Source organism: Chanodichthys erythropterus, chromosome 6 (genome assembly GCF_024489055.1).
Source record: "Chanodichthys erythropterus isolate Z2021 chromosome 6, ASM2448905v1, whole genome shotgun sequence".
Taxonomy (NCBI): domain Eukaryota; kingdom Metazoa; phylum Chordata; class Actinopteri; order Cypriniformes; family Xenocyprididae; genus Chanodichthys; species Chanodichthys erythropterus.
Genome location: NC_090226.1, coordinates 7,338,860 through 7,365,403, shown reverse-complemented (window position 1 = coordinate 7,365,403; position 26,544 = coordinate 7,338,860). Strand labels below are relative to the sequence as shown.

The following is a 26,544-nucleotide window of genomic DNA, read 5'->3' as shown; positions in this document are numbered from 1 at the left end:
TCACAGTTTAGAAAGTTTGAGAGCAATAATCTTTACAAGACAGACCTAATATGACCTCTGGCATTGTTAAACAATGATGTTTGCTTCTGTAGAAGTCACACATCATTGATTATTTCAACAAGAAAAACCTTCAAAAGCCTTGATGAATCAGAGATGTTTTGAGGAAGAGAATGGGTATCCAGGAACCATGCTACTGAAAAAAGTGTGCAGTCACTGCTGAGATCTATTACAAAATCAAATGAATGAACACTGTACTTTTTAATAATTGGAAACAATGACACTCGTGAGGTGACTACACAGAATGACAAGAGATGTTTCTCATGCTCCTCAGGCTTGTAAAGGGTATTAATAGCAGCAGTAAGTGTGTCACTATAATTAATTAAGTAGGATGTGTGTCTGTAAGCTCACCTGTCCAGACTGGCAGTAATTGTATCCCATCTCCCTGGATATTATCCAGTTAGCGTGATCCTCAATCGTGGCCATGTCAGGAAACTTAACGGGAGAGCTGAAATAGTCAAACTCCAACTCTAGACATGGGGTTTCCTAGAGCAAAAGAGAAAAACCAACAAAGGCAAAACACATTAACAAACCAAGTAACTAAATAACACTTTACTAAAAACTAATACACTTTCAGCATCTATGCAGTTACAAACTTGTATTTTGTATTAAGGGTCAAGACACAGATTTTCTTGTAATAAAAAAAAAAAAGCATACTCAAACAGCTTTAGAACATATGTTCTTGATTAACCATGTCAACCTCTGATTAGACAACACAGAGCGTATTAAACCTTATTAAAGCATAAAACGGCTCAGTGCTGAAAGAGGTTATGCAGGAGGAGAAACCTTGTTAGGGTTGGAGCCCGTGACCCCAATGGGGTTGAGGAGGTCTTCTAGGCCGTGTGGTACTGGCCACAGATTCAGTGCCATCTTTCCTGAGACCAGTGTGTGTGTGTAGTCGAACAGGTTGACGTTTCCCCAGGCCAGTGGACAATGCTCCTGTAGCAGATCATTTAACGGTTCATTTCAAAGACTTTTGAAGCAATCACCAGTAAAACACTGTAAATAACCTGAACAGTGTTCTCACAAGGGTGAGGTAAGTTTAACACAAATGTTAATTTAGCATTTTTATTTATTTCTAATGTATTTATATATAATGAGTCAGCATTCTGACATAGAACACGGCAGTGTTTACTACATCAACAGTGTACGAGTCTGACAGGGAAGAGAAGGAATTATTTTTGTTTTGTTTTTGCACACAAAAAGTATTCTCGTTACTTCATAATATTAAGGTTGAAACACTGTAGTCACATGAGGGGCTTTCGCACCGAATAGTTCTAGGAACTCAGTTATAGGAACTAGCCACTAGGATAGTTCCCCGACAACTAATTTCTCCCCGGACCATGTTCCTGGTTGCATTCGCACCGGAAATAGGAACTATGAAGCGGCCAACATCAGCGTCTTTAAGCGCAGCATTTATAAACGCTAAAAAATGGTGAAAGTGGGATGCCGTGATCAGAGCTATGTTTGTTGCGTGTTGTGGGTTTTTTGATAACAGAGATGGAATGTAAACGCATAATTTACGAGACTGAAAGAGCAAAAGTGGGGCTAAGAGATTAAATCTCCTATGACAACTTTCAGTATTGCACATCATCGAGGCTGAGAAAAAAATACAACCCTACAGACAAAAGGTAAATGCCGTTATCGCTGTTTTCCATGTTCGTGAAGTAAATATGTTTACACGGCTTTTTAAAAAAGCTGGGTGTCAGTGTTTGACATGCGTTTGACCAATCAATGTACACTTACGTCAATGATAGTTGCTATAATGCTGGTTTAGACCCTACTCTGAAGTAGGAGCTTTTTTAGCTTCCCTAAAAGGAGTTCCTAGAACTAAAATCGTTCCTAGTTCCTACAGTATGAACACAGCAAAATCCGGTACTTTAGCCAATAGTTCTAAGAACTGTTCTAGGTTCCTCTGGTGTGAAAGCCCCTATGGACTGTTTAACAATGTCTTTACTACCTTTCTGGGACTTGAAAGGAGCAAAGACGTTGCTGCCAATGTGTGTTTCAGAAACAACTGGATTTCATCAAAAATATCTTAATTTGGGTTCCGAAGATGAATGAAGGTCTTACGGGTTTGGAACAACATGAGGGTACTAAATGACAGAAATTAAATAATTTAGTTAAGTCATTTAATTATTTGTGGGGGGTTATATTCTATTTAGCTTGAATTTAATTTTAGTTAAGTATGTTTTAGTAATTTTAGTACTTCAATAAACAAAAATGACAAATGTTGCCTAACTAGCTAAAATAAAAAAGTTTAAGTTCTTTGAAGTTTTCATCTAATATTATTTTATTTCAGCTTTATTTCAATTGACGAAAACTATTAAAATAATTTGTAATAGTTTTAGTTTACAATAACAACACTGTTATAACAAAAAAAAAAACAAGAAAAAAAAACAAGTCACCTCCTTTGCTCCCTTCCTTCCTTTCACAGAGCAGATGGAGAGACAGAGACGAGCCGCCCGGGGGATGTCAGGAATGTACATGTCATAAGTCAGCCACTCGTTCCACCTGGAGACAGAGAGAATCAGCACACAATAAGTCTTTAAAATGTTTTCATTTGCATTTCAAATGTCCTCCTGAAGTGAATCCATTTACAAGTGCTACCCACTGACAGCAGCATTGCCCTAGTGCTCGAGTTAGGTGGGTGGTGCAATGCCACTCATAATCTCTGTGGTGAAATTTGTATAAATGAGGGGTATATTTTGAAATGTTTCTTCAGAAAGAGACAGGATGGGCTTCAAGGTTATTAACAAAAAAAATTACACATCAGAATCTCTTGCACTAGATGAAATGCCTTTTCTCCTTTGACATTTAAAGTTCACACAGTGCAACTGCATACTTTGAGAAGTATGAAAGTCCGTTTCTGCCACGGAATTTTAAAAAAAGGCGAATTTTTGTGTCACAACTCACAACTTTATTTCTCACAATTCTGAGTTTATATCTTAAGATTTTGAGCAACCATCTTGCAATTCTCTTTTTTTTCCTCAGAATTGCACATTTATAGGTGATTTTCTGCATTAACATTAACACAAAATGGAAAGTACCAAAAACAATTATAACAACCATATATATGAATTTCGTAACACACAGACACTTTCATCCATGAAATTAGGCTCCTGTTAAAACAGATATAAACTCAGAAATCAGAGAAAAAAGTCAGAATTGCAAAATGTTAACTCAAAATCGTGAGATATAAACTCGTAATTGTGAGATAAAAAGTAACAATTACCTTTTCATTTTTTTGTGGCAGAAATGGGCTTTCATTGTATTTTTGTAGATGTATTCACTCGGTAATGAATCAGTTAAAGTATCAGTATCAGGGGACCTGTGTTTGTACAGTACCTTGGATTTGAACATGGGACGCGCTGTGTGTTGACATTATCACACAACTGTTCTCCACCATGGTAGATCCCTGTCCGCACATAAATCTGAAACGAAAAGGTAACAACCTATCAGACAACACCCTCTTAGATCAAGAAAATGGGAGTGTAGAAAGGTCATGCAATTATAAATACAAACACACAAACAGCTTCCGGTTCTTTCACAAACAATGTAAAACTTCTGCATTCTCACTAAACACATCCCACATTTTGTACAGTAAAATGACATTCAGAATCCAGAAAGACAGATTTCAGCTAAGCACCTTGTCAATGTCCCGAATATTCACATTAACGTATGTGGCGCAAAGGACACGTATCCTTAGAGTGCTGTTAATGGTCCAGAGGGATTTGGTGGAGGCCTCTCCATTCATGTAAGGCGTGGCAGTGGAGATGCGACGGGCGTAGGAGGGCATGGTGAAGTTGTCCATAGGCAGCTGAGAGTAAAGACTGTCCTTGGACATAAGCATGAGGTTTGGCAACCGACCCAGCATAATGCAACTCCGTACATACTGAGAGAAAGAGAGAAATGGAGTGAGATTTCATACATAAAGCCACATAATCAGCACATCTCATGAGCCGTTAAGTCATCCAAAATGTGCAGGGCTATTTTTAGTGTCCTAAACACTAATTCTTGCAGGACTTTTTGTGGGATGATATAAAACTACAAATGCAGCAGGATACGGAGACTACTCATTTGCTTTCTGTGTACTGGCTGGTTTCGGGATAATGAATGCTTGGAACACATGATCAGTGCCATAAACTAGAAATTTCAGATCAATGCCCAGTATAAAAGCATAAATCTTGTACAGAAAAAACAAAGCAGCATGTGAACTAAAGACATTACATAAGGACTGCATTCATACACAGAATAAAAGATAACCGGTTATTCAAGAACATAGGAATTGTAAATTGTTTGTGATACCTAATGGGCTTAGATACCTTGTACTGACTGATGGGGTACTTTTCTAAAAGATACTCGTCACAGCCGCAGACTTTCAGGATGTATTTGCCCTGGTATTCCTGCACGCACATCTTTAGCTGCTCGGCTGACAGCAGCATGCTCCTGGTTTTCTTCCTGATGGCTTCGGCGATCACCTGCTCAGGTACGCAGTCGTGATTGATCTTAAGCGTGTACTTTTGCTTGTCATTGTTGGGAGAAACAATCACCCATATAACTACAATGATTTGACCTAGCACACAAAGAAAAAGATCAGAGCGTTAACAGGAACAGCACTATTGAATTGATTCCTTCAGGCATCAAGCATGTGAGAACAAACAATTAATCCCACATGGCAACTGTGTTTAAACAAACAGACTGGATGTAGCCGAATTAAGCTGTCAGGGAATGAATGCAATGGAGTTGTTGTGCATTTATTCCTCCAGGCTATAAGGAAACAGAGAGCAAAAGCATAAAAACAAGCATCATATGCTTCATGACTACTACCATTACAACACAGGCCCATTCACATAAGAAAGAAAACAGCATTGCAGCAAATACAAAACTTCCAGGAATTACTTAACACTATGAAGATTACTACCGGCTTCAGGCTATAAGACATAAAGAAACATTCCATGCTGTTTTCCAGCCTGATTAATGTGCCGCATCTGTGCTATGCTGTCGATTATCACAGCCAATAATGTTGACTGGAGCGTCAGTGTGTATTAGCAAAACACAATGAAAGCGTAGCAGGCAGCTGGGCGCACCATAAATAAATGTTTAGAAATTACATGTTAAATTATGTGCTTGTATGAGGCTGGACGATATAAAATAAACAAATCATAATTTAAATCGAATATAAAACGATAATTTTCAGTCATTTTAAGCAACTATTTTAATTTTTTACAATCAACATTTCCTCTAAAATTATTGAAAATAATATTTAATGGTTTTAAAATAACTCAAATTTAAATTAGGTGTTAAATTAAAATGTCTTTCTTTTGACACTCGCATACTTAAGTCACGACTTACGTACAACATTATTGGCACTAAGAAAATAGTGAATATTGCATATTCTATATGATTATTCATCTGTCAACTCATGTCAGGACCACCTAAAAACCTAAACTTCTGCGAAGTATGACAGGAAGGGATTGGGACATAGAACCAAAAAGTAGTGTTCTTCAGTTCTGCAAACTCTGCCCACAGAAATTACACTAATAACTCATAAGCAGAAGTTCTTAGAAAAGTAGTCTAATTTCGAAAGGACTATTATAGAACAACATAGCTCTAAAAAGTCTTTCTCGGGAACTTAGAGAGGTCACATCTTTAAAGCTGATGTAAAAAACTACTTCTCGTCTTTAGCCTTTGAGAGGGTGGGCTAGTATTTGTTGTTTTAGTGGTATGCGTGTTGTTTTTATGAAGTGTTTCTTGATTGTACAGCACTTATGTCTGCAGGTGCAGTTGTAAAATGCTTTATAAATAAAGTGAATACCTGAAGAAAGTCCATAAACATGAGAATAACATAGAATATTCCTGTAAAAGAACAAACCTACCTTTGTCTAATTTGCCATATATATGCTTTGGAAGCTCTGGTGAAGACTCCACATTAGGAGGATAAACGTATAGTGCTCGACTGTGTGACCCACTGGCATCTCGCAGCTCTACTGAGTCTTTGCAGACATTAAGTATATTTCTCCTGAAGTCCTGCACCTCCGGATCCTTCACTAGATCAAACTCACACACTGGCATGCCGATGGCAAAACCTGAAACACATTTTTTTTTTAAAAACATCTTAGAACAAAGTCAGGAGAGAAATATAAAACTTCTGAATCAAATACAATACTGTTCAAAAGTTTATTAGGATCAGAAAGATTTATTACATTTTTTGAAAGAAGTTTTTTATGCTGAATAAGTCTGCATTTATGGGATAAAAAAAATACAGTAAAATTATAAAGTGTTCTATTTTAATATTTCTAATGGCAAAGTCTTCAGTGTTGCATGATCCTTCTGAACTCATTCTAATATGTGGATGTAATGTTCAAGAAACATTTATTATTATCAATGTTAAAAACAGTTGTGCTGCTTATTTTTTGTGTGTGTGTGGAACAGTGATACTTTTTTGCAGGATTCTTTGATAAATAAAAAGTTAAAGTTTATTTGATAAAAGGAATCGTTTTTAACATTATAAATGTCTTTACTGTCACTTTTGTTCAATTCAATGTGTCCTTGCTAAATAAAAGTAGTGATTTTAAAAAATAAATCACTTTTGAATTATGGTACTGTATGTTTTTCAGATGCGAATTTACAATATTCTGTGTACTTGAGACATTCATTTTTGGTTGTTACTGAAACTCTAATGAAATTTTATTCTTGAAGTTGTTTGAAGTCATGCAAATATGCATATAGTAAATAAAGGAAAAATCCGCTCACGTGTGACTGATGTCTTACCGATTTCTCTGTTGAGGATTTTTTCCTCTCTGTTTCCTACAGGTTCAATGACCTTTAGAAAGGGCTGGAATAGCCGAAGGTCACAAAGTCTTCTCGTCTCATCATAGAACTCCTCACGCTCCGCCTCTTGCGTAACGCTGACGAAAATATAGGAGGTCTCCTCCTGCAGAAGATGGTGGAGGGGATACTTCCTTGCCTCCTTAAACAGTTCATGTTTGATTGTGATGAGTGTAGCCTCCCGGAGGCACTCTAGTGTCAGGATCATGCCATTGGGCAGTAAACAGTCCACCAGAATTCTGGGGGGCATCAAATGGATGCCCCATAGTTCTCCCGAGGAGGGTCTTGGAGGCATGATTTGTAGTCCTCACAATCTTCAACAGGGAAAAAAAAAAAAAAAAAATCGCCAACCTCTTTTTCTCCTGAAAGGGAACATGATAAATAAAGAGGGTGTTTGACATCATGCTCTGTTTTCAATAACAATAAGATCACTGGATAAGACAAAATGTCCAGTATTGTAAACTACACCTAGATAAACAAGTCACAATGTCCCAGAACAAGCAAATTAGATCTTAAGAATCTACGTCAGTAACAAACAGGAACAGAGAGAGTAAACAAGCATAATAAACCTGGACGTAACAAAAGTGATCCTTCTCATTAACCTGCTTCTCATTAAAGCATTATATACTGTAAGGCTGTGCAATTAATCGTAATTGATTGTTTGTTTTAAATTTTGGCTTCCAACAATTATGAAAACAAGATAATCAACATAAAACGGTTATTGTGTCGCTGCCGGATTCCGTCAAGCGTACCACCCTTTCCTTCACAGCGTGTGTTTTGGTTCCTTCCTAAGCCAAATTTAACATCCAAATCAGTGGAATAAGTGAGTGTTGTAAAACAGTGCAGTCTACCTTTGCTAAACTGCAAGACGTGCTTGATAGTAAACAGTATTATTAAAAGCGCATTAAGCTGCAAAAGAGATACTGTTCTCTAGGTTGCTTTCTGTGTGAGTACTCCGAGATGGGGCTGAAAGCGCATAAGCAAAGTATACTGTAGGCTTTGGATACACGCATAAATGGTCAAAAAGCCTACACACAAAAATGCTGAAATGCCGTTTTGGCGAATATCCTCGTAAACAGTCAATTATGTCTTATTTGAATGTAAACACTTGAGAAAGAAAACACATGTGTAACAGTATATTGGATCTGTGTAGCTCTTAACCCTTTCGCACGTAAGTTTAAAATATTCTGGCTGACCCCCCCAGCGTGAGTTTTTTAAGGCGACCGTTATTTAGAATGTATCACTTTATGGTTTCCATGGTGACGCGTCATCGCTTGTTACGTGACACACCGCAGCACTGTATGACTGATGATCTGCTTTCATTCAATTTTTCCTTTTTTATTCAAAATATTCACAAATTTGTTGACTATAACATGAAATATCTAATATTCCGATTGCCAAATATGTGTAAGTGGATGTGTTTTGCCGTTTAAACACCTTTATAACGATCGCGTTAGTTGAGCCATATGCTCGACGGGCGCCGCCATGTTAGTTTGCGCCACACAGAGAATCGGATCTGTTGGATTTACAACCCGTGAATTTATCCCCTTCTCCCGAAATACATGAAAGTAAGTGAGTAGGTGAACTGGGGAAGAATAGAGTAAGCTTTAAAGTTACTTTCACAATGTGTATCTGATATGAATTAAACGTGTCATCTAATTATAATGTTGTGGCGACCAGGGCGGGCGAGAGCCGTGAGGGACTCAAGGCCGGTGCACCTCCCAGGTGAAGCTCATTAGCTCTCGCCCGCCCTGGTCGCCACAAATGCAAAAAGGGTCATTTACGCTTCTATAGACATCATTTTGTATTTTACAAACTGTAAATATATTGTTTTGTTATAAATCATGTGTATTTAAATGTCTGAAACCTTAAATAAATATTACGTGGTTGAAAACACTGCATATTTGAGATATGAAAAGCACCGTCTCTGGTTTAGCGCCAGCCAAAGCGCGCACGCACATTTGAACTTGGCAGTTGATCACGTGATATGCTGAACGCTCTAATCACACTGGTGTGATCAGCTAAGACTGATCACACCGGTGTGATTGTACGCGTCAAAGGGTTAAAGTAACAGAAGCATAATAACCATTAATTCTCAAACCAAAAAGTCATTAATTTTAATCAAACAACAAAAGACAAAGATAAAATCACTCACTGCTCTTGAGTGAAAACCTTTTGTTGTTGTAATAAGGATTAGTCTATATTTAATGTACACAGCAGTGTTATTTTACGTTTGACTACTTTATTAAATTTCTGTTGCCATTATTTGGATTTTTGTTCTGTTGTATTTATTTGTCGGTTTTGTTTGAAATTCATTTCTTTGTTCTTATTGCATTGCTGACTCTTAGCTTGTCTTCTGTAACTGTTTTGAGGACATTTTTTACTTACATTAGTTAACCTAATATTAGTTTTTGCTTAAGTATCGATAATTGTGAAATTTTACCACCTAAAATTACACATATCATGATCACACTGACAATTTTAACAATGTTTTTACTACTTCTCTGGACCTTGAATGTGGTAATTTCGTTGCTTTTTATGGGAGATAAAAAAAAAAACTTGCAGATTTCATCAAAAACATCTTCATTTGTGTTCTGAAGATGAATGAAGGTCTTACGGGTTTGGAGCGACATGACATTTTTAATGTCATGAAACTAGAATGATTTCTGAAGCATCATGTGCCACTGACGACTGGAGTAATGATGCTGAAAATTAAGCTTTGAATCACAGGAACAAATGGAATTTTTAAATAAATTAAAATAATTAAAATAAATTTAAATGTTATAAAATATAGTTATAAATAATTATAAAATGTTAAAATAAAATATATTTAAATAGCTTAATAAAGTGTAATAATATTTCTCAATATTACTTTATCAAATAAATGCAGCCTTCGTGAGAATGATACTTTTCAAAACATTAAATCCCAAACTTCTGAGGTGTACCTAAAAGACACACACCCCCTTAACAAACACACTAATAAGAACTAATCCATGAGATCAGATAGAGTCATTTAATGCATCACTGACATCAGTCTTAATAAAAAAAAAAAAAAAGCTTACAGAAGTTTAAGCACAACCCAACATCTGAGTCACTGAGCAATGACAGGAATGTATCACTCTGTGAGACAGGAGAGATATTTCCACTCAACAAAGAGCCAAAAACATTTGGCACTTCATACTAAAGTGGATGACTTGTTTTTCCCTGCTAACATGAGCCAACAAAAAGAAAGCCGTATACATCTCCTGGGTTAAGGCTGCTGAAAGCGATTCACTAATCTGACAAACAGCATCTTTCACCATGTTAAGACACATGTGATGCGTTATCTTAAATTATTGGATTTTAAAACTAGGCCACACCAGATCTTTTGTCCTGACTATCCTCTTCAGGTTCATTCATGTAAAACACCATGCAAATGTCTATCACGGTGCTTTGCGAATTGTGGTAAGTTTTAACCACTCCACCCTTTCACACTTTTTATTGCTAGTCATCTCTTCTCAGTAAACAAAAAGCAAGAGATGAATCAATATTTAGATAAGTTGTGGTATTTGTGCTTACCTCAGTCTGATGTTAGGGCCACTTGTAAATGTAAATGTCCGTCATAGTTCAGACCTTCATCTGATCTGCTTGCTTTATAACTTCAGGTCCACTGAATTATACTGTAACAACAGCAAGGAGAACACACATTCAGTGTCTAGCTGAAAGTGGAACATCTCACTCACTCAGTTTACCCAAAACAACTAAACCAATGCCAACAGTACAAACCACAACAAACTTCCACAGCAGTGTTTAGTGTGACAGAGATGGGAAGATAATAAGATTAAGAGGGTTATCATTCTTGCGTATGAATAGACTGATCCACAATGACACTTGCTAAAAACGAACTGTTTATAGACAATAACTTAACGTTTATCAGATTTAACCGCAGACTGGTTAAAACAAACAAACCTCAATCATGACAGAGCAGAAATATGCACTAATTTGACTTTAAACCGGCATAATACTACACCGCCAAAGAAATGTATCATAAATAAACATGCTGAATTTTATAATGAACACGCATTTAAGTACATTAAAAACAAAAAAGACATAATATGAAAGTAAAAGTATATTTTGAGGCTCATTTCTATGACATAATTAGCCAGACAGCCAAGCAGCAATCCCATACAAAACATACTAATTAAGCGGAAATTGACATATATTCTTATTAGAGTTGAAATACTCCAAAATTAAAATAATTCTTAGTTAGCGTCTAAATATGTTATTAAAGACGGATTAGCTTTGTCTTAAAAACAAGATATTGATTCCTTTAGCCACCTAGCCGCTAGGCTATTCCGCTACAGCTAACCCGATAACTTTCAGATAAAATATGCAGTAATATCCCGCCAACGACGCTTTAACAGTCACCAGTCTGAAACAACACATCAAACTTTAAAAGACCACTAACGTCGTTAATTGAGCAATAAAGGAATAAACACACATGTCACATTTGTCAGTATAGCTAATATGGGTATGTACCGGAGAGTTGTTGTGAGGTAATCCGGTGTCGGTTTTCAGTCGCTCGCTCAGGGCTATAAATCCAGCGCGGGGCTTTGCTAGGCCTCTATCCGCCTTGCTCTGACACGCACCGCCTCTCCATCATCACAGCAGCGGCGGCGGCGGCGGCGGATCGCGAGCAATGTTTTCACACGAATCATTCATCACCGACATAGAAAGACGAAATACATGCTGTCCAATATCCGATGGATTGGATGAAATTCGTCTGAAAAGCTGTCACGGTGGAATAAGGGAGGATCCTGTGAATAAATAAGCACCAAAGTGTCCGGATAGGTAAGAGGGAGGGTGACTGCTAAGAGGGAGAGGGACAGAGAGAGAGCGAGGATGACAAACCCAGTGAACTCTTTTTTTAATCGATGATCCCACTACAGTATGGGACAGCCATATGTTCAGCAAACACATCCAAAATAAGCGAAATAAAGTGTGAATTGTGAATTTTGCCATATTGTTTCTTATGCAATATTCACTATGCATTTTAAACTGCAGATATATCATGAAAATGTGTTTTTATACAGAGGCACACATGAATTACATTTGCAGAAATAATGAATTGTAATGGCAATGGAGAAACGTTAGTTTAAAATATTAAATTCTCGAGCAACTCAATAAATTCTCTTCTTCTTTCTCTCTACAGTTTTTCTCCATATATATAGCGCTGAATATATTTGCATAGGTCTGTAATATTAGGTAGTTCGTTTATTGATTTTATTAATTTAGGTGTAAAAATTATGGTGGGAATATAATCAGTATTTATTATTATTATTATTGACTTAAATTGAATTCCTATAAAACACACTTGAACGAAAGTATAGACGTTTCCACAATTAATTGTGAGACGTATTTTAAAATTTAATTTAAATTTACTCAATGTCCCCCATTCTTTTTTGATTAGCCTACTGCAAATTGTTAAATTTATTATAGTTTTACGGGATTTGCTGCATCTTCAGCTTTGAATAGGCTATAATTATGTAGTTTCAACGTGTAAATAAAATATTAAGGAGCAAAAAATGCCTTATGCAATTAAGTAAAATACAACTATTCGGTTTCAATACTACGCACGTAAAGTACAAAATACACCTAAATAATAGATAATAGTAATGAAGTGCAGTACCTCGAGTACTTCACACACCCGTTTGTCAGGTCACAGCACAGGCTCGCGCATCCTCTGCTCGTGCTGAATCGTCAATCTGATTCTCGCATCGATAGGAAATGGACTGTACCAACTCAGGTGAGGGAGAGGTTAACATAAATTGCACGATATTTGCGCCAATTAGAATGATGTGTATGAATTCAAACTTCTAATATATCTACTGGCAAAATGTAAATATCCATCTATCTTGTGTATATAACGTTTTTACGAATTTTTAGGGTTTTTGAAACCGTGTTTGATTGAAAAACACCCCTCTGTTGGACGTTTGAAGCATGCGGCGCACGTCTGGCTGGAAGAAGTTGAGCAGCAGAGAGAGCTTGGAAGGATGCAGGGAAGATGGCGATGAATGTAAAGAACAGAGATGCTTTTTATTCAAGTGCTGACTATTGCAATATCTACAGCTCTCAGCCTGTAAACTATGGAGATTGCAGTCATTATTTCCCTCGGATGACAGGTAGGAAAAGACAATGTTTTCAAAATGGTTTTCAATGCATTGCGTTATAAGTGATGCTCTGCATCATATTAGCTTTGCACTGCAATGGTTTAAAATAGGAGTTTATTAGGAACTGCTCATTAAATTTTTTTTTTAAATAATGGTAAGGTTTATTAGAAGAAAGGTTTTGATGTCAGCCTAACCACTGACAGATTGAGAATGGACATCCTTATCTGCATTGCTAAGGGTTCATGGCATATCAAATGTTAATGGAACACTATGTACATGACTAACATGTTTAACATCTCACTGAAATCCTTCAGGTGCACATTTTGTATTCAGTTGTTTCCATTATATGAGGATATGTTGCTTAAGCTCTGCATGGATGTTGTGTTTGCATTAGATAAGTCACAAAAATCATATATGCAAGCTTTTTCAATATATTGTTTTACACACAGAGTGACTAATTATTTATTTATTCCTTATATACTGTAGGAACTTGTGCAGAATGGGTGCAGGTTTATTGTCACACTTGAGATACACACACATGAATCCAATGACCGTGCTGATATGGAGGGGCATGCAAGATCAATTATGATTTTTGGCTTATCACTGTTCAGCTCTAAACATTTGAGAGTCCATCGCATCACAATCTACAGTCCATGTCTTCACAAAACTACTGTGGATTTTATTTAAGGAGACTCCTTGTCAGTCATTTCTAACTGACCAGACCAGTTTTTATTTATTGCATGTGATTGCACTCTGTTCTGTGCAAATCATGTTTGAAGGTTCTTATGGTGAGACGCCATACAGTTCTGATCAAATCCATACGCCAAAACAGAAGAATTAAATGTTTGATGATCTTAATAAGCACTGAAAAAATGTCCCTTAAGCACAGAGAGCAACCATGCATGTAATGCATTTATTCTGCTCTCAATAATTGATGCTGTCAGAGAACAACTGTACAATGCACAAACAGCTTAGAAGTGTTTTGCAGCAGTGAGTGGTGTAAAACAACCTGCAGCATCAAGTGATAGTACTGCTTTACCTTCTCATGTGCCCTGCATACCTTGCATTATAGATGCTCAACGGTAACAATCCTCTCTAAATCTAAAAATATTTGATACCAGTCCTGATGAAAGAGCAGATGTTTGTCACCATGCTCCAACTAAACTTTGCATTGCCGCTGAATAAACAGTGGATTTAATCTGGATGGAGAGAGCAGGTATGTGTCCCCGACCTTGAGTTGGGACTGTATTCTACTTAGACCTATTTCTGGGCTTGTATTCTCTGATGACCAAGAGATATCAGGTTTGTTTTCAGGTCGAAAAGGAGAATAATGTGAATTGGTGGGGCATTGTTAATTTTTGTAATATTGCAAATGATCATAGAATTTAAAGGGATAGTTCACCCAAAAATGAAAAATTTGCCATCATTTACTCACCCTTATGTTGTTCCAAACCTGTATGAGTTTCTTTCTTCTGTTGGACACAAAAGAAGATATTTTTGAAGAATGTTGGTAACCAGACAGTTGACGGTAGCCATTGACTTCTATATTCTATTTCTTCTATTCTTCTATTTTTTTCCTGCTATGGAAGTCAATGGCTACCGTCAACTGTTTGATCACCACCATTCTTTAAAATATCTTTTGTGTTCAACAGAAGAAAGCAACTCATACAGGTTTAGAACAACTTGAGGGTGAGTAAGTAATTTTTGGGTATTATTATTATTTTTGGGTTATTCACGGGTTATTCTTTTAACCAGACTTTTGACTATCGGTGTTGTAAGTTGCAAGCTTTGCAACTTATTCTTGCCAGGAACTGAGTCTTTGACAGGAAAATCTGCATGACCAACATGAAAAGCAACCAATCACAGTTAAAGTCGGCATGCAATGGAAATTATGGTCGTATTTTCATCCCTAATTAAAGTGAAATGGCTTCTCAAATGAGAACAAATATAGGACGTGATTTGATTTTGTCCATTGGGAACTGACTGGATCGTTGTCGTTAATTGCGGTGATCTCATGTGAGTGACAGGTTAATAAATGCTGCAATATTCCAAAAAAAATTAACGATTGTAAATATTGATTTAAACGTCATCTCAAGTACTTTATAGCACAATAGTACACTTGAGGGAAAAATAACAGTTTGTTTATTTGAGCAATTTCATTTTGACTCAACTAATTGTGATCGTTTGGGGACAGGACTATCTGTTTGATCAAAGAATTGGGGACAGGGGGAGCATTTGAGAAACTTTTCTATTGAAAATTTAAAATACACATTAAAAATAAAAATGTTAACAGCTCCATTTAAGGATATAAACATTGTGGTATTTAAGAGTTCCAAGAAGTGCCTTTCTAACCATCTAAGCGACCGGAAACAGAACCATTTGGTGCATTCTTATATCTATTTTGGTCGGCTGAATCATTGTTGTCATGATCCCGTCGGAACTGATACACTGGAAATATCACACAACCACAAAACAGCTGACTGTCCATCCCCCCACTCGCTCGCCTCAGATCTTCTAGAGCGCAAACACTTGCTGAGTTCAGGAGGCAGGAGTCAGTCCTAATCACATCTACAGGAGGCCATACTGCAAAGATTCACTCTTGCTACAGGAAAAGTGATACACAAGACATGGCACTTATATATACATCCACTCTATTATTAGAATGGCTCATTTGCTGCATTACAATGTATTTACAGGAGTTTTGTTGTGTTATGTTTCATCAGATGTTTCTCCTAAAGATGTAGTATAATTTAGTTCCTGCTCGGTGAAATATCGATAATGTCATTCCAGTTGGAATCTGCGCAATATAAAGTTTCGCATGAGGGTGAAAAAGTTCCCAATGTAGATTTCCCTCATGTTCAAGTTAGTCATGCAAATTCACCAGCTGCTTGTTTTGAGTGTGACTGCACTTAAGAATAAATATATAAGAATATAGAGGTATAGAATTAATGTGGACAGTATAGCGCTGATAATTTAGAGGATTTAATTGATAAATGTTTGAGTTCATATTGGAATATCTGACTTTTGAAACATTGAGATCTCTTTTGAAACACTAGAGGAGATATCAAATTTCAATTTCAAATACTTTATTTATCCCCGAAGGGCAATTCACAAGACATGTAAGAGTACTGGAGTCTTTTTCTCAGAAGAAACACCTTAGAAGCAGGAGACAAAAACCTTTTGTTTTCTCTACATTTAATCTCACTACTATCTAAGATAACAAGTTGAGATACTAGGAAGATCTCTTAAAAATAAACCTTTAAACTTTCCATTGCACAAAAGGTTCTTTAGATTATTAAAGTCCACGTGAACTTTATAATGAAGTTGTGACCAACTTCACTTGAAGTATCGTGACATATTTTCAAGTGAAATTGAATATTTATTAAAAAAAAAAAAATAGAAGGTGGGGCTTAACCTTTTTACCATTTCCAGCTCACAGTTGGAGGGCAGTGGTTAAGGATGTTCTGGAAGTTCCCCATGCAGATTTCACTTGTATTCAATTGAAGCTGGTCACGCAAATTCACTGTGCTGACCAACTGAAAACTGTTTGGTTTGAAAGTGGCTTCAGTGCATGTGAACAGTGCTTCATACATGTCTATGCTATTGTCAATGGACAATGGACCTTTTTTTGCCCACATTTTGTTGAAATTCCACTAATGAAAGTAAAAGTGACATGTAAAGGTCAATACTCGGAATTTGTCCTCTGCATTTAACCTATCCAATTAGTGCACACACATTAGGAGTAGTGAGTAGTAAACACAAACACTGCACAATATGGGCACACACAGCCGGAGCAGTGGGCAGCCTTTTTTGCTGTGGCGCCCGGGGAGCGATTGGGGATAGGTGCCTTGCTCAAGGGCACCTCAGTCATTTGTGACCACACATTAAGAAAAATATGGTTCTTTTAAGAAATGTTCACTGAAAGGTTCTTTGGGGTACCCAAAATGGTTGTTCTAAGGGTCTTTTATTGGAACCTCGATTTTTAAAGGATTAGTTCACTTCAGAATTCAAATTCCTGATAATTTACTTCACCCCCATGTCTTCCAAGATGTTTATGTCTTTCTTTCTTTGGTCGAAAACAAATTAAAGTTTTTGAGGAAAACAATCCAAGATTTTTCTCCATATAGTGGACTTCAACGTGTACCAACAGGTTGAAGGTACAAATTGCAGTTTCAGTACAGCTTCAAAGGGTTCTACACGATCCCAAATGAGGAATAATGGTCTTATCTAGCAAAACCATTGGTCATTTTCTAAAAAAAAAATACAAATTTATATACTTTGTAGCCACAAATGCTCGTCTTGCACTGCTCTGTGATGCCCCATACATTACGTAATCATGTTGGAAAGGTCATGTGTGACGTAGACGGAAGTGCCGAGCAAGTGTTTACAAAGCAAACGTGCAAAGACTAAGTCAAATGGTCTTTACAAAAAAACAAACAAAAAAAGGATGTCGGACGCCTACATTACCTTTCCAATGTGATTGGATGTGAAATTTTAATTCTGAAGTGAACTAATCCTTTAAGAGTGTATATTCTCATTCTGACCAGGTCCAGACCCGGTTCTGAAGCCGCCTCTTAGTTTGATGTGTCAGCAGCCACCTCAGCCCTTCCAGGCCATGACTCCGACTCAGAACCTCAGACCTCCACCCGTGATGATGTCTCCGGACCCCTTGCAATTCGCGCACTGCACTCCTCTAGCCGTAAAGCCGCCCCCTCACCTCCAGATGCCGACCAACCCACCAATCCCAGCACCTCCCGTCCTCAGTCCAAAGCCCCCTGAGGAAGATGGTCAGGCAGTGGGCGCTGACCAGGAAGCAACTCTGGAAGAGCTTTGCAAGCCTTTGTACTGTAAGCTTTGTAACGTCACTCTCAACTCTGCCCAACAGGCTCAGGCACATTATCAGGTAATCTAAAACTCATGTTATGGTCCACGAGGAATGAAAATACGAATATGGAGATAAGAGAATAATAAATTAATATCAACAAAGTGGTTTTGGATTGCACAATGTCTGATGACACCAAAATAATGGTTAGCCTTGATTGTTTTACTGTATGTTCACATATAAGGAGTTTTTACTTTCAGTTTTGGTTTCTTTCAGTGAGATGTTTTTCTTAAGATCCTGACGACCGGTTTTAGTCTTAGCTGTGATAAAGCACATAATCAATCCTTTGTTTTGTCTACAGGGGAAAAACCACAGTAAGAAGCTGCGTAATTTTTATGCTGGTAGCCAGCAGCCACCTCCCATTAGAATACCAGAGGTAGTAGAGCCTGTTTCCCAGCAACCCTCAGCCACTCCACCCACAGATTCTGCAAATGTGACTGCCAACCAGGTGCTTATGACTCTTAGCTGGAGCATTTTGTCCGAACAAGTGTTTTTTCAGGCTGTCTGGGAAAAAGGCTGGACGACATATATACATTTTCTTTACAATGATGTTGGTAGCTATGTAAAACAAAGCTACATTGTGAATGCACATCAATTGACTAGTTTTGCGATACTTCCTTGTCTTGCGAGAGCATTTAAATGTGTGATTTATGTGCAATTAGCTAACTTTTGGAACGCCCGACTGGGCTGGGCTAAATTTGGGAGAAGGGTATGGCTGCAGCCTGGAAATTTCCAAATGGGGGTGGGAACTCCAAAACGGGGCATGGCCTCCTCCCTTTGACAAACAGACACATGACACACATGCGTGATTCAGCACAAACTCCGTCCACAGCCGATCCTAAAGACTTAATTTGTCATGTCAAGGCTTGTGGGGGAATCCCACTTAAATCTCAATGAGGGAGGGAGACCCGGAGCTTTAAACTCAGGAGGATGAGAGTTCCCCCTCAGCCCCATCCGAACGCCACTGGCCACGAGCTCTGGGACTCCCCTCTCACGGAGCTATCCCCCCCCACCCTCAAAGATGAAAGTTCAGCTAATGGCTATATCTCAATATAAATATATATTTATTTATATAGGCATATGTATTTAAATTGCATATTTTATAACTTTAACATATGCCTAAATTTTATGTAAGTTCAATTCATCTTTCAATGAGAAATGGTTTTTAATTGACAAACTTTTCTTTTGAAATGTAATTCAGCAACATTTGGTGAAGCAAAAGTGTTTGCATGTAGAGACTCCGCCCCTTCTTTGAGGTACCGCCCACTTTTGGAGTTCGCGCCCCATTTTGGAGTTTTAAAATAAGTCTCATTATTTCACCAAGGCTGCATTTATTTGATCAAAAATACAGTAAAAACAGTAATACTGTGAAATATTATTACAATTTAAAATAACTGTTTTCTATTTTAATATATTCTAAAATGTAATTAAGTTCTGTAATGGCAAAGCTGAATTTTCAGCATCATTCAGTGTCACGTGATCCTTCTGAAATCATTCTTATATGCTGATTTGGTGTTCAAAAAACATTTCTTATTATTACCAATGTTGAAAACAGCTGTGCTGCTTAAAGGTGCCCTACAACCAGTTTTTACAAGATGTAATATAAGTCTAAGTTTCAGCTCAAAAATACCCCATAGATTTTTTTAAATACATTTTTTTAACTGCCTATTTTGAAGCATCATTAACTATGTACCGATTCAGGCTGCGGCCCCTTTAAATCGTGCGCTCCCTGCTCCCCGAGCTCTCAACTATAATACAGTGCATTTACAAAGTTCACACAGCTAATATAACCCTCAAATGGACCTTTACAAGATGTTTGTCATGCATACTGCATGTATGCATCAGATCATGTGAGTATAGTATTTATTTGGTTGATTACATTTGATTCTGAATGAGTTTGAGGCTGTGCTCCGTGGCTAAAGCTAACATTACACACTGTTGGAGAGATTTATAAAGAATGAAGTTGTGTTTATGCATTATACAGACTGCAAGTGTTTAATTATGAAAATAGCGAACTGTATGTCATTTCCATGTACTGAACTCTTGTTATTCAACTATGCCAAGGTAAATTCAATTTTTGATTCTAGGGCACCTTTAATATTTTTGTGGAAACTGTGATTCTTGAGGAATAGAATAGGAAACATTTTGTAACATTATAAATGTCTTTATTGTCATTTTTGATCAATTTAATGTGTCCTTGCTGAATAAAATGATTAATTAATTTCTTTAAAAAAATCTTACTGATCCCAAATTTTTCAACATTTCAGATATATACAGTATATCTTCAAAAAGCTGAAAATGGTTAAGATATATATTTTGAAGCTTTATCGTCCAGCCTTATCTGTGAATATCTTTAAGTGCAGTTTGATCATGCGGTGTCACTCTGCAAGCATCTATTCACTAAGCTCAGTGTGATAGTAATCAGAGACGTCTCTGTAGACGCACACCTTTCATCGCTCTACTCTTTCTAAAAGCTCTCCTGTTATTGTCCCGTCTGCAGCCACTCTCTAAGGGCGCTAGCAGAGTCATACTGGCCACGGAAAACGACTACTGCAAGCTGTGTGACGCTTCCTTCAGCTCCCCTGCTGTGGCCCAGGCGCACTATCAGGGCAAAAACCACGCCAAAAGACTGCGGCTGGCTGAGGCGCAGCAGAACGCCACGTCCTTGTGAGTCTGTCACACCCACACGCTCCCAGATATAACATCCCTTAAACATGGAAAATCCTTCCATATAAGTGGGTGGTGTGTTTTTTTTTTTTTCTCCACATTTTTAAATTGAGACATCAGTTAATACAGTTCATCCTGCAAGATTAGACTCTGAGAGGTGATTTCAGATCCAAAACGCCAGGGTCATTGCCCCTTTTGTTGCTCTTGTCGAGAGGGGTAGTTGACAGGAAAGTTAAAATAAATCTAGGATATTACACCAATATGATGAAAAGAAAATCCATGTACACGTTATGCATCAGCTAGCAGGACGGTTTGCATGGAGGAAAAAGTTTTTCATGGTAGCTTTATCTTCAGGCTGTTTTGCATTGATAAGTGGGGCACTCATACTGTGGCTAAAGTTGGGCGGTCCTGATAATAAACCCAGGAAGATACATCCTGTTGCACTCCAAACGTCTGATTCTATCTGAGCAAACATGTTTATGACGACTAGTTAAGCTAGGTTTGAATCCCGTTACTCAAAACAAAACAAATTGAGTGATTTTGCTGATGATATAAAACATTTTATTGGATATCTTAAAGATTTCAATTCTAACTTTTTATTTGACTGCTAAAATATATTTATATTTTTTATTTGAATGTGTTATTAAAATAGATATTTTTTTACATTATTATTATTAGGGCCTAGCATTTATGATATTTTTTGTCATTTCAATCATTGCACGATCCGCTCTTGCCTTGTTACTTGCGAGCATGAGAGTGTTTTAATATTGTCTCTGATTTAAATTTCAGTTAGTAAATTTGATTGATTTCAGAGAATCAGATCAAAACTGTCCGTTTGAATGAAGTGATTCGAAATGAAATGATTCAATGATTCATCCCCTTCATCACTAAAATGTTCACAGAAGACTGTGTGTAGCATTTTCCATATATTAAAGTGTTTTTGAAAACATTTTGTTGGTAAATATTGTTATTTTGCTTTGCAACAATATTTTTAGATTTGTGGATATACATGAAAATGATTCTTAATTCTTCTTTTTGTTTAGTAAAATATTCAGTAATATTGTGAACTATTATTACAATTTGATCTGTTTTCTATTTTAATATATATTAATACTATGAAAAATATGCCTTAATTGTTTCGGTTTGAGTTGTATTTCACTTAAGCACTTTAAAAAAACTTTATATTCAGCTTAGAAACCATTGTTTGGTTGAAGTTAATAAACATTTAAGACGTTTGATAGCATTTTCATAAATATCAAGGTATATAAAATCATCAAAAGGCTTTATCAAGAGATGATTTCATTTATATTGCTCAACCATATTATTAAGTGATAAATCTGGTTTTCTTATCATGTGTTTTCCAGAGACTCGTCCGACGCTCAGAGACGGCCCCGGAAAGAAGGGTACGAGTACAGATTAATGAAGAACCGCAGGGCTCATATCAACACTGCCATGCCAGGTACTGTCTACACAGATTTACCTCAACAAATAGTTTAGGAGAGACAGATTTTTATCATCATGTGATCTTGCCCAGAGACTGTCCCGTGGGTTCGGTTTTCTGCTCAGTGGTCCAAGCTGTGGTGCAAAAACTCCATTTGTGATCAGAGCTTTGGCAGCAGAGCGCTTGGCAGCTGCGCGTGTTAGTTTGCCAGCCTGTGCTAATGTAGCGCAATGCGCTAGTCTCGCTAAATGCAGGCTGGATGCCAATGCTTTGGTCTATGTAAGCCGATACTCCACCCCACGTCAACCCGGGCTCATGAACGTCACCCACACGATGGCAGATCTCAATCACACACATGCCCCCAATGCCCCGTGGTCCTGTCCTCGCATATGCACAAAAACACACGGCATAGCATTCAATAGACTACCTACCCCTGTTAAAGCAGTTAGATTTTGCATATGATTTAAACTTCCTAAATTCTACTAACTTAAATTCAAATTCTACAATTTGCATTCTGTTTACCTCAATTTAAATTTAATGCAAATTCAGGGAGTGAACTGGAATTTAAAAAGCATTCCCAGTTCAATTCTGAATGGCACACAGCCGAGTATGCATGTATCTGCTTTATATTTTTATATTTTTCAGGAGACCTGAATTATATCTGAATTTATTTGTCATAAATGTCTTAAAGGCACAATATGTTAGATTTTTGGTTTAAAATATCCAAAAACCTCTTGAACAATGCTATATATTTTGTTGATTTGTGTGCTTGCATGATCGCAAATGTTTCCAAGAATGTTTAAATCCAGAGAAATAAGCAATTTTAAACAGGACGTCGCCTATCAGTGACATCATACCCGCATTACCCTCGGTTTCCTATTTTATTTTGTAGAACCCATGGAAACACCAAAGACGCTTTAATGTATTACATGTTTTGTTAGACAAGAGAACAACTGTTTGGATACATTCATCGACAGAAAACTAATCATTGTTATATAACTCAACTTTCTTGATTATATTATATGATATTCTAATATTAATCTAGTAAGTTACTGCAGTGTGCAACAGGTGTCTCATGATTCCGCGCTCAATCTAGGCATCATCAAGCTACGCCTTTGTTTTGAACAGGCGACCTCTAGTGGCGAAAAATTACATACTGTGCCTTTAACTGTCACCTTTGATCAATTTAATGCTCTTTGTTTAAATAAAAGTGTTGTTTTCTCCCAATAAAAGCTTAAACTGCCCCCAAAAATTTTGAAAAGTAGTATAAACCTGAAAATTTGCTCCTAATCCCAAGTCAGAGCGTGACTTTGCATTCCAGCCTGTATTTCATCATCTTAGATATCCGCTTATTCATGTAGCCATTTATTTGATGTTTCATTTTATTCACATGACCCGTTTCCTGTTCTGTTTCAGGCCCTTACTACAACCCACGGCCGAGGCAGCGTATCCCACGAGACCTCGCGATGTGCGTCACACCCAGCGGCCAGTTCTACTGCTCAATGTGTAACTCGGGTGCCAGCGAGGAAGCCGAGTTTCGTCTTCACCTGGAGAGCAAGCAGCACAAAAGCCGAGTGTCGGAGCAACGTTACCGTAGTGAGATGGAGAATCTGGGATATACTTAGGAGGCATCCAATGCGTGATTCCAAGATCCTGAAGAAATAATCTTGCATTTCTGCAAGTAGCCACTTTTGTTTTAAAATGGAAAATTACATTTTTTATGTTTAATTGTTTTTAATCTAGAAGCAATTTATGAGCTTAAATTCACACACACTGCAGAGCAAAAGTAGCTTTTGTGCCAGACTGAGAGGACCATTAATTGGTGGCATTAAAAGTATGACGAAGCTTTATTTAATAAGGTATATCTAAAGTTTGAAATGCTCATAATTATTATAAAAATTATTATTTTTAATTAGCTTGAAAGTAGTAAATTCTTATCCTAGATCACCAAGTATACAAATACAGTATTAGTGTATACTGCAGTGTTGTGGATTAGATACTTTCAAAGTGGAAGTATGTATATGTCTATCATTTTTTTGTATTCTAATTTATTTACTTCTAATTACTTACCTGACCTCTAACATTCTTTGGAGAGGTTCATCTATTTTTTGTGTGCAATTGATGCCTCAATAAGGGACAAATCTATTAGTTTCCTAAACAAACAGAAGTGGTAATCCTACTCACTCTGAGCCGTAGATTCACTGTGTTTCTTCAGGAGCTACAGAACGCACACGTTCAGTTAAGAGACTGCATTACCAGGAGAATCCACACCGCAGGTCTCCGGCGTGCCTGCTGAATGTACTGTGAAAGCGATGACAATAGATCTACCCCCGTCTGGCTTTGCACACCACACGTTTACTAGATGTAGTGGGAGATTTTCAATCTAATAAGCATCATTTGGTCTGTTTTGGGGTGTACATCTGATATTATTGACTAGCTTGCTTCAGTATGAAATTATTCGGGTGATTGTTGTTTATTTTCATCTTGGATTATCTCTCCCCACACTAAAGGGAGAAATGGAAAACATGGCTATTTTTAATAAGGTCTGTGCCGCCCATGCCCCTACCTCACAACCCTCTGACTTGTTAGTATTCAAGTTGGCCTACCAAAGCTTATCTGACAAAAATAATCAATGAACCCCTTAGCTTTATATCAGTATAAACTAAAATCTATTAGAAATTTTTGCCTCCCATAATTACTGAGTAAAACGTAGGAGCTGTTAAAGTCACCATGAAACGGAAGTAGCGATACTCTTCTCTTCTCTATTGTGACGTATATCCAAGGGAAAATGGCTTCTTGAACAGGAAAAAATGTTGGGTGGAACGTGATTTTGTCCATTGGGAATTAATTAGATGGTTGTGGTTTGCTATTGGTCGATTCTATGTGAGTGACAGGTTGCCCCGCCCTCGCTCTAGTAAACACATCATCCGAGAAGAGAAGAGATGTTGCTGACGTTATTTAGATTAAAGATTATGAGGGCACATGGATTTTTTTTTTAATTATGTGCATGGATAAATCATTTATTTATAATAAATACTGCAATATTGTCCATTTTGATTATATGGTGACTAAAAATTTGACATGCGTCATGTTTGTTTGTTTATGGATGCATGACTTTATGCATAAACCTTCCCCTTTCCCTATTTTATCACTTAAAATGCTATACATATTTTATCAAAGACATTTACAATATTATAAACAGAAGAAGTGACCCAGTTTTACCTTTGCTGTCTGTTTGGTTGCTCCTTAAATAAGCTATCACTTTTCAGAGTTGCAGTCCATTGTCACTAAATGTTTGCGATTGTAATACTTCTCTGATTTAGTATTAGTTCTGCATGAAATTATTGCTGCTTGTACATATTAAGAAAACAATTTCACTGCAAGAAAAGGACCATTTCAGAACTGAATTGCACTTGCTAAGAGATGGAAAAGACTGTATTGAGATAAGAAGTTCATGACATGCTATATATAATTACGCAGACATCTACATTCATTCAAATCAAATGTTTACAGTGGGAATCATCACAGGGGACTTATGGGAGAGAAATGGACTCAGCGGAGCCGTGAAGACATCTTAAATGTGCCTCGGAGTATAAAGCCTACTCAACTGTGATGTTGAACATTTCATGTTGTTCTGCTTTGAATATGTTTCCAGTAGAAGGGACTTCCAGTCCTTCGTAACGAGTAATGTTTTGCGTATTCAAGTACTGAACATTTACGACAAGCTCTTTTTATATAAATGTGGTGATTTGTTTCATATGTATATGTTGATATAAAAAGACCACTTTGCATTTTAAACATGTTAAATGCTAATTTAACATGTTCATAGTGCAGATTAATCTATATATGCACCACTGATCATCAGTTTGATGATTTGATGGTAAAAACGATTTTGCCACTTGCAGTGGATAAACAGCAGAAAGGCAACAGGAAATGGTTAGAGAGAAGGAATGGGATCACGACATGTCGCAAGCTGGACTAGAACCTGCATTATCCACATGAGCACTACAGCTGTAAAACTATGCTGGTGTTCTCTACTGGCAGTCATTGTATTTTCTCCCAGAGATTCACCAGAGGCAAGCCATATCCTGTTTTGTGTTTTGTGCGGTCAGGAAGTTGTGACCCTGGTCTGGAAACAGACCTTCCCAAAGGACCTCAGCAGGGACACTATAGGTTCTCCCCCAATGGAGAATCCCATCAGTCTTTTTCCTTCAAGCCAATCGCGATTTATTCCCATCCATTAATACCTCTGTTTTAATTTGCACTGGGTTTTTTGTTGTTGTTGATATTGAGTCGTATTAATGTTTTTTAAAGGACTAGCAGACACATTTTATTTTGAGGTGCATCAAAATAAAATCTAGCTGTAGCGCCTTTTGAAGACATGTTCTTATACAGTATAATGGTTGCCTTTTCATGTCCATTACCGGTCTGAGTGCAATACAGATGATGTGATGATATTTATCTAACCTTTTCCTTTTTCCCCTCGAGATGTATTAAACAGTGGTTCAATGTCTTGA

At 37.2% G+C, this 26,544-nt stretch overlaps 2 protein-coding genes across 5 annotated transcripts in view; one reads left to right on the top strand and one right to left on the bottom strand.

The window, feature by feature from the left end:
- pik3ca (phosphatidylinositol-4,5-bisphosphate 3-kinase, catalytic subunit alpha) overlaps positions 1-12,576 on the bottom strand; it is a 23,422-nt gene extending 10,846 nt beyond the window's left edge. The window contains exons 1-11 of one of the 4 annotated variants that reach the window (XM_067387930.1): positions 12,557-12,576; positions 11,407-11,684; positions 10,447-10,547; positions 6,832-7,250; positions 5,937-6,146; positions 4,383-4,633; positions 3,707-3,952; positions 3,406-3,491; positions 2,466-2,571; positions 844-996; positions 409-543 (exon numbers count right to left, since the gene is read on the bottom strand). In XM_067387930.1, the coding sequence (XP_067244031.1) occupies positions 409-543; positions 844-996; positions 2,466-2,571; positions 3,406-3,491; positions 3,707-3,952; positions 4,383-4,633; positions 5,937-6,146; positions 6,832-7,183 (1,539 nt within the window). In that variant the 5' untranslated portion in view covers positions 7,184-7,250; positions 10,447-10,547; positions 11,407-11,684; positions 12,557-12,576. Of the gene's footprint in view, positions 1-408; positions 544-843; positions 997-2,465; positions 2,572-3,405; positions 3,492-3,706; positions 3,953-4,382; positions 4,634-5,936; positions 6,147-6,831; positions 7,251-10,446; positions 10,548-10,653; positions 11,052-11,406; positions 11,737-12,556 lie in introns of those variants that run through there. The other 3 variants (XM_067387929.1, XM_067387931.1, XM_067387934.1) reach the window with 3 other exon arrangements.
- Positions 10,244-26,544, top strand: zmat3 (zinc finger, matrin-type 3). The gene is made up of 7 exons (XM_067387935.1): positions 10,244-10,332; positions 12,814-13,049; positions 17,585-17,940; positions 18,221-18,367; positions 20,420-20,586; positions 21,951-22,045; positions 23,444-26,544. Exons 2-7 carry the CDS (start codon positions 12,932-12,934, stop codon positions 23,650-23,652), a joined length of 1,092 nt encoding a protein of 363 aa, XP_067244036.1. The 5' UTR covers positions 10,244-10,332; positions 12,814-12,931; the 3' UTR covers positions 23,653-26,544.

What these genes read in the sequence shown, in the direction of transcription:
- zmat3 (XM_067387935.1), top strand. Translation starts at nt 12,932, where the DNA reads ATGGCGATGAATGTAAAGAACAGAGATGCTTTTTATTCAAGTGCTGAC. An exon ending in TTATTTCCCTCGGATGACAG is followed by an intron (nt 13,050 to 17,584) that starts GTAGGAAAAGAC and finishes CATTCTGACCAG; the next exon opens with GTCCAGACCCGGTTCTGAAG. An exon ending in TATCAACACTGCCATGCCAG is followed by an intron (nt 22,046 to 23,443) that starts GTACTGTCTACA and finishes GTTCTGTTTCAG; the next exon opens with GCCCTTACTACAACCCACGG.